Source organism: Mustela erminea, chromosome 4 (genome assembly GCF_009829155.1).
Source record: "Mustela erminea isolate mMusErm1 chromosome 4, mMusErm1.Pri, whole genome shotgun sequence".
Classification (NCBI taxonomy): Eukaryota; Metazoa; Chordata; class Mammalia; order Carnivora; family Mustelidae; genus Mustela; species Mustela erminea.
The window spans coordinates 55,656,602-55,670,823 of record NC_045617.1 but is presented as its reverse complement, the minus strand read 5'-3'; the positions used below and the strand labels follow the sequence as shown (position 1 = coordinate 55,670,823).

Here is a 14,222-nt window from a genome sequence, read left to right as displayed (position 1 = left end):
TTCCACATACCAAAAGAAAGGGAACTTTCATAATGGATAATAATGGTAATTTGATGATAGTAGTAATAATAGATAAATCTTACCAAAAATATGCTATGTGCTGCACATTGATGCCAGTGCTTTGTGTATATTAATTCAGTAATTGTCAATGGTATATAGATACCATTCGGTCTCTATAGAGAGGTTAAGCAGCTTTGCAGTATCACGCAGAAAGGAAAACCAGAGCTGAGATTTAATTTAACTTTAGACAGCTTAGTTTCAGAACAAGCACTTTTTTTTTAAGTAACAAAATAATGCTTTCATCTAATTTTCTTATTATTCACAGCGACATAACAATGGACAAACAAGCTTCAAGTTAAATATAAGAGCTAGCATTTTTAAAAAAATAATAAGTAATTAAGAACTAGCATTTTTAACAATTCTGTATTATTACATACTGCTTATACCAGATGTGAAGAGGGGGTAGGTGAATCTACTGAACTTAGAATAAGTATTCAGAAAGTACCTAAAATATCATGAGGAGATTTAAGAAAATCTTATATCAAACTTTTAAAATCATCTGTTTGATGTACCATAAACAGCTTCCCACCCAACAAATGATGAGACACAGCAGATCAAAGCTAATTCCTTAGAATCAATGCACTCTTACCAAACAATTAGAAAAGGATTACTAATCTAAGGAAAATATGGACAAAAAGCATGAATAATCAAGACAAAGATAAATACAGGCCAAAACATATGAAAAGATATTTTTCCTTTTGCATACTTAAGGATACACTTTTAAAAAGTGAATCTAGATAAATCATTAAGTAATGGCTAATAGGGAGACAGTTGTAGAGTAATCAGAAGTGGCAAGCTGGCAGCTAGTGGATGTACATGGGAGCTGTGGTTGGATAGCATACCAGCCAAAATTCCAGAAGTCCTCTAGAAAATGATTTTGAATAACTGTTTTCTCAAGGGTGATTTATAGCTAGTACATTCCTGCTACATCAATGAGAAGTTAATTTGTTACATACAGTGGATGCCTCAGGCCATAAATGCTCTCTTAGATCTGTTGAGAAAGCCTGGTTATTAGGATTGGAAATAAAGGCTGTATATTCAGGAGTCTTGACTAGTAGAAACACAGAGATAATTTTTTGACAGTTGTATAAAGAGGATTAAAGAAAAAAATTTTAGGGACCAAGGCGAGGTATGAGAGTCAAACGTGGTCGATGTTCATTCTTACTGTAGGTTAATTTTCATGAATTCATGGAAAAAAAAAAAATATATATATATATATGGGTCTTACCTAATGCCATTTAAAAAATCCATGAGTATTCAATTAAATCATGCATTAAGATGTTAGAATTTATTATTTTACTAATTAAAACGTTTACAATACAGCAAGAAAATAGTGTCCACTATGTTATTTATAATCCTGCCTATGTATTTTATTTTCAGGGAACCTTTTATTATTTTATCAGGAGGTTTGTCCTATGATACTGTAGGAAGAAGACCCTGCTTAACAGTTATGCATGGGAAGAGTACTGCTGTGCTGGAAATGGACTATTCAATTGTTGATTTTCTAACGCTGTGTGAAACACCATACCCAAATGGTAATAAGCTTTGCATCTTTAAAACTCATTCTCTATAGATATCTGCTATTCAGAACAAAGACCTGTAGTTTCCTTGTCTTAGTATGCTGTAATTCTTCTGGGAGAGAGATGCTGTCTTCATAACTTTGCAAGTTTTATCTCAAAAGTTAATTTTGCTTAATAAGCTTTATCTGGTTAGTATGAGATAGTAGCCTTTAGTGCCACTTAAGGGCAAACAAAACTGTGGACATTAAGAAACATTTTAGAATTCTATAGAACACTAGTATATTAATCAGGGTTCTCCAGAGAAACAAAACCAATAGGGTAAAGAGAGAAGAAGAGAGAGAGAGAAAGAGAATGAATTTATTTTAAGGAACTGGTTCATGCAATTGTGGAGGCTAATAAGTCAAATTCATTGAGCAAGATGGCAGGCTGAACATTCAGAGAAGAGTTGTCTTGAGGCAGAATTGCTTCTTTTTTAGAACCTGTCTTTGCTCTTCAGGCCTTTAGCTGATTGAAGCCCACCCACATTATATCTGATAATCTGCTTTACTCAGAGTCTACTGTTTTAAATGTTAATCACATCTAAAGAAAACCTTCACAGCAACATTTGGATTTGTGTTTCACTGAACAGCTGGACACCAAAGCAAAGACAAACTGACATAAAATTAGCTATCACAACTAACATCTATTCTTTCAAGAGGAATTTAAATCTGGATCCGTTTTTCTTCATTTGAAGCCAATTGAAATGTAAAGCTGTAATGTATTTTATAGTTAAACAGGTACATATAAAATATCTAAGAAATTATAGTTGTATAGTAGTACTTCAGTTCCTATGAGATCCAATAGTAAGAATTGTTCTTACAGTTGTTGTGATTTAGATTTTGGGTTTGTTGCCCATGGCCCACCTTGGATTTTGCAATACCATAAAAGTTACTGTGAACTTTTTGCCTTATTCATCTTTACAAAACTGAGATAATTTTGTCTGAGTTATTGTATAGATCTATCTCATTTAAAACAAAATTGTCTTAAATTACATGTAGTACAAGATCAGAATGTTACATACTTGAGAGAATAGAACAAAATAATAATAAAAAAAAGCAATGTTTATGATCTAATTCCCTATCTTCTTGCATATTTAAAACTATTTAAAACATTGTTTTTCTGTTCTAGATTTTCAGGAACCATATGCTGTAGTAGTTCTTCTGGAAAAGGATTTAGTACTTATAGACCTGGCACAAAATGGGTAAGAAATAAAATTTGGTGAGAGTTTATTTTAGTATGTGGTGAAAGAGAATCTTTTTAGCATAGGGTTGGCTATTTCTTTTGTTTGAAAACACTTTATTTATATCCATAATCTTGACCTCTTTTTACAGATCCAGACACACATTTCTAATTACCTGCCAGACTTACCAGATCCAGTATGTTGCTTATACAGAGTTTCCATTTTTTTAAGCCAAAATTTGTTGAATTTCTGAAATTTAATATGATTCAACTTAATACCTGGACACCGTGCAGACAGACAAAATAAGTCCAGAATTGATGCCATTACAGTTTACCTCCAGAAAAGCTCTGGGCTCTCCCCACCCCAGTGCACTCTCTGGCACTGTCACGAATCCCGTTGTCAGAGTAATTTTACACATGGCACAAAGCTTGTCACTGTCCTCTTTTAAGAGTCTCATAATTGGCTAATGGAGCCAACTGGCACCCTGTTGTTCTCCTCTTTAAACCACTGTGGTTGCTACTGTTTTTGATCTGAGAGCACCACCTTGGCTTGCTACTCTACAGAGCAGAAACTTAGGATACTTTTCCAGCCTGATTTCTCACTGTCTTCCTACAGGTGCCTTATTCCCTAGAAAAACTGAACTATGATCAAACTTCAATGCTTTTTCTTATATGGCTCCCAAGAACTGCAAACTTCACTTGCTTCACTGATGTCAAAACCCCATAAATCTTTCAAAGTCATCTCTCATCTCCTCTTTAAATGTTTCCCCCTCTCTCTTAAAAAAAAAATTATATATAAAAAATTATATATATATATATATATATATATATATATATATATATCTGATCTGTAAATCGCCACCATAGCTCCTTGGCAACTTTTTGTGGTATTTGCCATATGCTGCTTTTTCTAACATAGATGATAGTATGTTTACTTACAACATCTTTGAATTAAAGTACATTGCAAATAAATAATATTTGTATCTCCTGGAGATAATCATTAAATATTTAATTGACTTTACCCATTCATATTCAGTGTTTCTCAGTTAGGCACAATTTTACTATTTTTCCCCTCTCCCCCCAGATACTTAACGGCTGTGTCAACATCTTTTATAGAAGCTGCTGGCATCTAGTGGTAGAGGACAGGGATGCTGCTAAACATCCATAGTGCACAGGAGAGTCCCTCATAATAAAGAATTTTCTGATCCAAAATGTGAATAGCACCAGGATTAGGAAACCCTGAAGTATAAGTGAACAGTATTATTTATCTTATTTTAAGGCATTCCTAGATTTACATCAACTTATGTGCTACCTGTAATTATCAGTTGGATATTTTTATCCTTTTTAAAAATTAGATAGATAATATATATAGATTATATATATATATACATACACATCTATTTTTATATAGATGTGTGTGTGTGTGTGTGTGTGTGTGTATCTATATCTCCACCATAATGGAGGAATTTAAAAATATCATTTCTAAATCGTAATCCTAAGGACACCCAGGTGGCTCAGTCTGTTAAGTATCTGCCTTTAGCTAAGGTCATGATCTTGGAGTCCTGGGATCAAGCCCCACATCGGACTCCCTGCTTAGCAGGGAATCTGCTTTTCCCCCTCTCTCAAATAGCATCTAAAAAATACATTGATAATAAAAAAATTGATAGCCCTAGAATGACTTATTCTTTTTTAAAAAAAGATTTACTTATTTATTTTAGAGAGAGACAGTGCAAGGGTAGAGGGCGGGGAGTGTGCTGAGAGAGAGGGAGAGACAGCCCTAAGCCCACTGCATGCTGAGGGTAGAGCCCAATGCAAGACTGGATCCCATGACCCTGAGCTCATGACCTGAACCAAAACCAGGAGTTGGATGTTTAACTGACTGTGCCACCTAGGTGCCCCTAGAATAACTTCCTCTTAATAGATTTTATTTTTTTCCCTTAGCTAAGTTTTAAAATCGTATGTGAGACTTTTATGTGTCATCTGTACCAAAAAATATTTAAATTAAAATACTGGGCAAATAACCTGTGGCTAGGCATTTTAAATAAAAATAGCAAATGGATCAGTTAAACGTATAATAATAGTAAGATTATTGAGCTTAAGTGTTATAAAATGTGTTTTGTTTTTGTTTTTGTTTTTTTTAAAGATTTTATTTATTTATTTGACAGACAGAGATCACAAGTAGACAGAGAGGCAGGCAGAGTGAGAGGAGGAAGCAGGCTCCCCGCTGAGCAGAGAGCCTGATGCGGGGCTCGATCCCAGGACCCTGGGATCATGACCTGAGACAAAGGCAGAGGCTTTAACCCACTGAGCCACCCAGGCGCCCCATAAAATGTGTTTTTAAAGAGAAAAGAGTTACCTGCCATTTTTTAATTCATGTTTTTGTTTGAGGTTTTTTTCTGTGCTTTTATGTGTGGTTGAGGAATGAGTAATGACAGTTCGGTTCATTTTGAAATCTAGAAAGGAATTTTCTGAAATTATTCTTTAATTTTTAAATTATTACCAGTAGTAGACTGATAATACATCTAATTTTTGCAGATGAGCCACTCTGAATTTTTTAGACTTTATAGCCATATTCTGGTTTTCGTGATATTTTTAAGTAGCCATTCTCAAGGAATTCAAACCAGAAGAGAAATATCATTGTGGATTTAGTTAGGATTTTACTTTAATTTTGAGATTTTGGAAAGCATTTTTTTTGCTTTATTTAATGGAATAACCTCATATCTAGAAAACCTTTAAGGTAGAATTTTATTTAGATTATCATTGAAATAAGAGTATCTCTAGATTAAATATTATTGTATTCTATTGATTGGAAAAAAAAGAACTGAAAATTTGTATTAGCTCTGTTGATATAAAGGTGAGGCATCTGTTGATTGGAAGCCTTACACCTTAATGGTTAGGAGCACTGTTTAAATTCTGCTTCTCCTTGCTAGATGGCATGCCTTTGGGACATTACTCTTAAGTGTTTGTTCTTCAGTAAAATGTCCACATCATAAGTTTGGTGCAGGAAGTAAATAAGGTATATGTATGTATGAAGCACTCAGTCCAGTGTGTGCCACATGGTACATTGTTCTAACTGAGCAACGTGCATTATAAAAGATGTCTTTTTTTTTTTAACATGTATGCATGAAGTAAATCTATTAATCTCTATGGTAAAATGTACGTAATTTCTAAAAATACAGAAAAGAACATTGTATCCCAAAACTTATAAGTTCATATAATCTGTTATATAGACCTTCAGAGGATGTTATCTTTAAATCAAAGTTAAAAAATGGTTTTCATTCCAAAGCTGTAAATATTTTTAAAAGTTTTTGTTGTTATAGTAATTTCATTAAATTAATAAATATTTTTCTTTCCCTGTTGTTAAAGATACCCTATATTTGAAAATCCCTACCCTTTGACTATACATGAATCCCCTGTTACATGTTGCGAATACTTTGCTGATTGTCCTGTGGACCTTATTCCTGCACTTTATTCTGTTGGAGCTAGACAGAAGCGGCAAGGTTACAGCAAAAAGGTATTGAACATGAGTTTTAGTATTTAATCTTACATTTCTGCATTTTATATTTATCACCTTGGAGTATTTGATAACATTGATTCCTTTTTTAGAGAAAATAAATAGAAAGTCCTTTTTGGAAGCAAAATACGTTGTTTACTGTTGTCATAGAAATATATATGGGGATGTATGGTATGCTTGGAAGTTGCTTTATACAATAATCTTTTTTTATAGGAATGGCCCATTAATGGAGGTAATTGGGGCTTGGGTGTTCAAAGTTACCCAGAAATAATTATTACAGGGTAAGTAAGATCCTGTTTTGCCACTAAATCACTAATAGCTAAATATAATTAAGACTATATAGACTTTAATTAATTGGGCAAGTATTGCTTTCCTTTATGCTGTAATGTATTAAGAAATGTTATTGTTTAGAACCTGCCAACTTACCCTGAATTTTACCTTTCTTCATTTGGTTGCTATCTTTTCAAATAACAGTATACTTCAAAGAAAAAAAAGAAATCTGATTTTTTTCTTTTCTTTTTTTCTTCACAATTTTAACTCATTTGCTTTTCATAGGCATGCTGATGGGTCAGTTAAGTTCTGGGATGCTTCTGCAAGTAAGTGTTTAGAATATTACTTGTTACATGTTATGCAATCACTGCTTCTATACAATCTGTTTTATAATAATTTTGTGACCAACATTTAATTTAAAATTTAGAAGCTATAAAGTTAATATGTAATTTATCAAGTATATGAGTTTAGAATTTCTGATAGAGGTAAATATTTTTATGGATATTCACTAGTAAATTAAGAAGGATTCTCAACAGAAGTAATCAAATCCTTTATTCAAAATTTCATCAGACTTTCTCTTTTTAACTCAAAAATAAGAGAGGGAATATACGGGCACCTGGGTGGCTCAGTGGTTAAGCATCTGCCTTGTGCCAGGTCCTGGGCTCGAGCCCTGCATCTGGCTCCCTGCTTGGCAGGAAGTCTGCTACTCCCTTTCCCATTCACCCTGCTTTTGTTCCCTCTCTTGCTGTGTGTCTTTCTGTCAAATAAATAAATAAAATCTTAAAGAAAAAAAAAAAAGGGAATATATTTCAAATCAGTAGAAATTTATAGAGTAATTTTAATGCCTGATTCCAAGCTAACAGTGATTTGTGCTGTCTTTGCGAAATATATATATGGTGGTTACACAATAGCAAAAAAAAAGAAAAAATGCTTTGAATTATCAGTGTTTGCAAAACATACATAGTAAGCAAAGAGAATCCAGTTAACTCAGGATATTTTCTGTTTTACCATGTAGAAATGTGAGATAGTACCTTTAATAGAGAAAATAAGTAGGAAATCATTTTAGAAAGCAAATATGTTCTTTATTTTCATTATATTTATATATTTTGTTTTAAACAAAATCTTTTCATCAGTCATTTTATTCAGGTTACCTAAATTCATCATCATGATGCATTTTTTTCTTAATGAATACAATTTTTTGGTCAATAGGTACAGTAATTGCTTCATCTAAACGTCTAATAGAAATGTAGACCTGGAAAGAAAAATATGGTTCAAATAAATAAAGGCTATTTTCCTTAGTTAGTATGTCTGATTACATATTATTTTATATTTGTCCTATTTGTATTAAAGTATCTAACATATATTATGTTTTCTTTTAGTAACCCTACAAGTATTATATAAACTAAAGACATCTAAAGTATTTGAAAAGTCAAGAAATAAAGATGAGAGGCCAAACACAGACATTGTAGATGAAGATCCGTATGCCATTCAGATCATCTCCTGGTGTCCAGAAAGTAGAATGCTGTGCATAGCTGGAGTTTCCGCTCATGTTATTATTTATAGATTCAGCAAACAAGAAGTGATTACAGAAGTCATTCCAGTAATAATCTCTTAATTATTTTCAGTGTCAGATGTCTGACATTTTAAAATTTTTTTGAATTATTTAGATTATTTGGGATCAGTTTTATCTAGAATTTTAAAGAACACTTAAGTGTTTACACTGCCATCTATCTTTTGTGGAAAATAGTATAGTTTACCCATATCTTTTTAGTGAGCATTTAAATTTAAATCTTTATATATAGTATATGTTTCATTTAAGGAAAGTTAATATGAATATAAGCATACTCTAATTTGATATTAACAGGAATGCAGTAAATTCTAAAATCATTTTTAAAAAGCTGAGTCAGAAACATGTTTTTTCTTTGCTAAATCTTTACCTTTAGAAATCTTGTTACATTTTTACCTTTAATAATGTTGTTCCCACTGAAGGATATATGGGTATGTGTATAAACTGTATGAAATATTCTAATAATTATTCAAAGTAGGCAAACTGTCTTTTTTTTTTAACTTTTTTTTTTTTTTTTTTTTAACAACAGATGCTTGAAGTTCGATTGTTATATGAGATAAATGATGTGGAATCCCCAGAGGGAGAACAGGCACCGCCTTTGCCAACACCAGTTGGGGGTTCCACTCCTCAGCCCATTCCTCCCTCAGTCTCATCCTTCTACCAGTAGCAGTTCATCTGATGGGCTTCGTGATAATGTCCCTTGTTTAAAGTAAGTTATTAAAAAATACAGATTTTTTGAAAATTATTTTTTAATTTAGATAAATTATAAGCTTCTTAGAGTACTATTTTCCTGTGATAGAAACAAAGGACATAAGATCATTTCTTTCGGTGTTTTGCTATGGTTAATCCAGTTCATTTTTTTGTGGCATCAAGAGGAATATGATTGAATTCCGAGATTTTTATCTTTAAAGTGCTAAGATTTGATCTTTAAACATACTGGTAGAATAGCATGGATCTTTTCTGTATATATATAGGTCAATCTTCCAAAATCCATGGATATTTTCTAGTCTGGATTCGTATGGATCAAATGTACATGTAGACTGCTTTCTACCCTCTGAAAATTCTGGTTTTTTGGACTCTAGAGATTCAGTCATTTTGTAATCATTTTCTCTTCCTTCTGAATCTGCTCTACCACAGTAGTGTCATTATTTAAATGCCTTTACTGTAGCATTCCAAATTTGAATACAGTTTGCTTTTTATATAAAAATAAATCGGATATAACATTCTTTTCCTTTTTTTTCAAATTTATGTTATTGAGTTGTTAGATTCTCTAAAGGGTATGAGCCTTAAATATGGCAGAGAAATAAAACAGTGAGGAAAGAGTTAAGATCACTGAAAAATTTTATGAAGACTATGATTAACTACATTTACAGGGAAGCCAATTAGGGTAGTGACTAAAAAGTGGATATGGAAAGTGTCAAAGCAATTCAGTACAGAAATTGAAGAACAAAAGCCAGTTTAGTAAATTCAAGCTAGGGAGGCCTGGTGAGAGAGAATTTGCATTTGTTAAAAGAACCAGGCTTTGCCCTGGTTTTGTTTTAGATCTGCTAGAGTCACTTTTCTTGGTGAATAGTCATAAAGGATTGCTATGGAGAATGTCTGTGTTACTAAAATTGCATTGCACTCACCCCAAGGACATGGCAGATTTTTAAATATCAAAATTGTTTAAAAGTATAGCCTTTTTTTTCTTGAAGATTTTTTATTTATTTATTAGAGTGTAGGGGGAGCACAAGTCCCGGGAGGGGAGAGACAGTGGAAGAGGGAGAAACAGGCCCCTCCTGAGTGGGGAGCCTGATGCAGGGCTTGATCCCAGGACCCCAGGATCAGGAACTTAGCTGAAAGCAGCAGCTTAAAGACTGAACCACCTAAGCACCACAAAAAGTATAGACTTTTAAAAAAATAAGCCTTTATATGTTTATATAAATTCGAGATTTTGTGTTCTGTGTTAGTGTTTCTCAAGCAGGGATGATTTTGCTTCTCTGCATTTATTTACCAATATCTGGAAACATTATTAGTTGTCCCAACAGTAGAAATAGGGTGCTACTGGTATCTAATTACAGAGGGGCCAGAGATGATGCTCAAGTACACACAGCACTGCCCTACAACAAAGAACTTCCCTAGGTCAGAATGCCACTGGGGCCAACAATGAGAAACTCTGATCTGATCTAAAAAATGTAAGCACTGAGGTTAAGTAACTACATCCCTCCAGAAAGGTCTCAAAGTTTCATTTTGTCCCTCTTGTGTACATACATGCACAACCCCTCTGTAACAGTTCTGGCACATGTTCAGCTAGAATGAAACTTGGAAATACAGAATTCCACTTTCTCCCCTTTTGTTACTTATTTAGTACTACTTTGCTTTAAACTTAAATTTGTAGAATTTCCATTAATGCTCTTCTGATTTTAATGTTTATTTTTCTCCAACCTTTTGTTAAATTTACATCTCATAAGCCTATGAAGTACAGTTTGTCTTTGACGTTTATTTTGGTGACATATTTTTGGTAGCAAGGTTTTGAGATTTTTGTCTAAAATGGACATATTCACCATTGACTTTTTAATCACAGGCAATTTGAGTTATACCTCATGGTTTTCCTTCTTACTAGTTTTTTGGTAAATGCAGTTATTTATTAACTTCACATTGTTTTAGTCCACAGTCTGAAAAGCCAATTTTTAAATGTCAGAAATATAACCAAATTAATATTAAAGTGACTAGTACTGAGTTTGTTTTCTATACAGAATGCTTTTTCTTTTCGTTTTTTTTTTTTTTTTAAGATTTTATTTATTTATTTGACAGACAGAGATCACAAGTAGGCAGAGAGGCAGGCAGAGAGAGGAGGAAGCAGGCTCCCTGCCAAGCAGAGAGCCTGATGTCGGGCTCGATCCCAGGACCCTGAGATCATGACCTGAGCGGAAGGCAGAGGCTTAACCCACTGAGCCACCCAGGCGCCCCTATACAGAATGCTTTTATATGTAGTTATTCCTTTGAAGAAACATTTTAAAAGCAGCTATTTGATTTATTCCTTTTACCAATGAAGTTTTATATTTTTAAGTATTTTAATTGAGCTTTTGCAGTTTATTTGTCTAAACAGAAACATTTTGAAACTGCGAAGCCTCCAAATGTACATATAAAATGCATTTGTACAGATTATGGAGTTTTTTGTTTGTTTTAAATTATGGAGCTTTTTATTAATATTCAGCTCCTTGTCTTTAAAAAATAAAACCTTAATTTACATTTACTAAAACATTAAAATAATACACATGTAAACATTGTACACGTAAAACATTATACCAACCCATCCCCCATTTTGCATTTTTAACCTATCCTGTCATTTCTTGATCCAATTTTTAATTTTTTACCAATTGGGAATTTTGTAGCAGGCTTGACTGACTTGTTTTTGCTTAAGAACTATTTGCTTTAAAACGTAAAAAAACTTGCTTTTAAGAACTCCACGAGTTCTTTCTTAATTAATTTTATTTATTTATTTATTATAAAAAGAAGGAGAGAGCACAAGCAGGGTGGTAGAGGGAAAGTGAGAAGCAGACTCCCCACTAAACAGGGAGCTGGATGCTGGACTTGATCCCAGGACCCTGATCATGACCTGAGCTAAAGGCAGACACTTAAGTGACTGAGCTACCCAGGCATCCCCCATGAGTTCTGTGTATCTTTATCACTGAAGTTTTAAATGTGTCCATATTACACACTTCAAATTTTCTTTAATGCTTGTTCCTGCTCTAATCTAATGTGCATGTTAAATATGCCGAAAGAAGGGGCGCCTGGGTGGCTCATTGGGTTAAAGCCTCTGCCTTCGGCTCAGGTCATGATCCCAGGGTCCTGGGATCGAGCCCCCACGTCGGGCTCTGCTCTGGGGAACCTGCTTCCTCCTCTCTCTCTCTCTCTCTCTCTCTCTGCCTGCCTCTCTGCCTACTTGTGATCTCTATCTGTCAAATAAATAAATAAAATCTTTAAAAAAAAATATGCTGAAAAAAGATAGACACTTCTCTGAACCTTACCCTAATTCATCCAAGAAGAAAATAACACACACAGACTCTTCTATTCTGAAGAACTCTCAGTCTACCTCTTGAGATGGACAGCTGCCACTGATTAGTATATTTCCCTGAGAAAAACCGGAACTTCTCGGCCAACATGTAGTTCTGAGTGTACTGCCTTACTGACTTTGCATGAAGTGACTAACTCAGTTCATATTTGGAATACCGTTAGTGATTCATGTTTACCCTAAAATTTATACAACCACATATTTGGTCAGGTGTCATGGTCTTCTTCTCCAGAAGTACCAACTAAATGACTCAAAAGCATCCTTACCTCTGAATTTGGTGTCAGGAGATTTAACATTGAGTAGTTTTCCTGCTGTCCTTCTGTCATTTCACTGTCACTCCAGGGCAGAGCCTCAAGAATTATGAAGTAAGCCTCAAGAATTACTGAATTACTTGTGTAAGTTTTACAAGAGCAGTTATTAGGGAAAGAGTCTAAGTAATCAAAAATGTTCTCACCTTAAAGTCAAAGTAGATTTTTTTAATAGTGAAAGTAGTCAAACTCAGAAATATACTACTCATTTTAATTTTAATTGATTTAATTAATAAATTAAAAAAAGGAAAATTTTATCTTCCAAATCCACTTGAAGTTTCCTGATGCAAGTATTATAGGTGTTGTATCTAACTCTCTCTATTCTGGGGTGCTTGGGTGGCTCAGTTGGTTAAGCGCCTGCCTTTGGCTTGGGTCAGACTCAGTGCTTAGTGGGGAGCCTGCTTCTCTCTCTCCCTCTGCCTCTCCCTCTGCTTGTGCGCTCTCTCATGCACACACATGCTCTTTCTCTCTGTGTGTCAAATAAATAAATAAGTAAATAAATAAATAGCTCATTTTTGAAAAGATAGGTGGCTGTATTCCTTAGAAAGTCTTGTATTCAAGATAGGAATCCCTCAAAATCCTAGGAGAGAACATAGGCAGTAACCTCTTCGACATCAACCACAGCAACTTGTTTCAAGACATGTCTCCAAAGGCAAAGGAAACAAAAGTGAAAATTAACTTGGGTGACTTCATCAAGATAAAAAACTCCACAGCAAAAGAAACAGTCAACAAAACTAAGAGGCAACCCATGGAATGGGAGAAGATACTTGCAAATGACACTACAGATAAAGGCTGGTATCCAAATCTATAAAAAACTTCTCAAACTCAATACCCAAGAAACAAATAATCAAGTCAAAAAATGGGCAGAATACATGAACAGACAATTCTGCAAAGGAGACATACAAGTGGCTAACAGACACATGAAAAAATGTTTAGCATCTTTAGCCATCAGGGAAATTCAAACCAAAACCACATTGAGATACCACCTTACACCAGTTAGAACGGCAAAAATTAACGAGGCAGGAAAAAACAAATGTTGGTGAGGATGTGGAGAAAGGGGAACCCTCTTACACTGTTGGTGGGAAAGCAAATTAGTGCAGCCACTTTGGAAAACAGTATGGGGGTTCCTCAAAATGAGCTTTCAGCTCATTCATTCTTTCAAATATCGAGAATCTCTTTTGCACTAGAGTGTAAAAAGTAACTGCAAGGTTTCTGCCTTCATGAAGTTTTGAAGCATTTGTGATTCTTACTTCATAATGTGTTTCAGATCTACCTTTTTCTTATTGTTTTACATTAATTACAGGCAGTTTTTAATTGTTTTCTTATTCTACTTCACGTTGCAAACCTCCACCAAATTAATCTTTCTAAAGTATTTCTTATAAACCTTCATTGGCTTCTAATTCCTTAGAATAATGAAAATATATTTCATATAAACTGACCATTGACAGCTCTTCCGTAGGCACTTTTACTGTGATTAGATAGTAATATCCCCACTTTTTTAGACAAGAAGACAACTGGAAAATGGCAGAGCCAAGACTTAAACTCTTGCCTTTCAAAAGCCCTCAGTTCTTTGTAGCCAGCCCCTGAAGACCCTTTAAAGTCTGACATCAGCCTATTTTGTTATATTGGTTTCTCACTATTAATACACACCTACACTGTGAGCAAACTTATACATTTGTTATTCTTTGACTATTGGTTTCCTGCTTCTTGT

At 34.0% G+C, this 14,222-nt stretch overlaps 1 protein-coding gene across 1 annotated transcript in view; it reads left to right on the top strand.

Annotated features, from left to right (window-relative positions):
- Positions 1 to 14,222, top strand: part of STXBP5 (syntaxin binding protein 5) — a 175,268-nt gene that overhangs the window by 97,426 nt on the left and 63,620 nt on the right. The window contains 8 exon segments of the mRNA XM_032339296.1: positions 1,441 to 1,595; positions 2,748 to 2,820; positions 6,165 to 6,312; positions 6,526 to 6,593; positions 6,868 to 6,908; positions 7,962 to 8,182; positions 8,679 to 8,789; positions 8,791 to 8,858. Of these exon segments, the coding sequence (XP_032195187.1) occupies positions 1,441 to 1,595; positions 2,748 to 2,820; positions 6,165 to 6,312; positions 6,526 to 6,593; positions 6,868 to 6,908; positions 7,962 to 8,182; positions 8,679 to 8,789; positions 8,791 to 8,858 (885 nt within the window).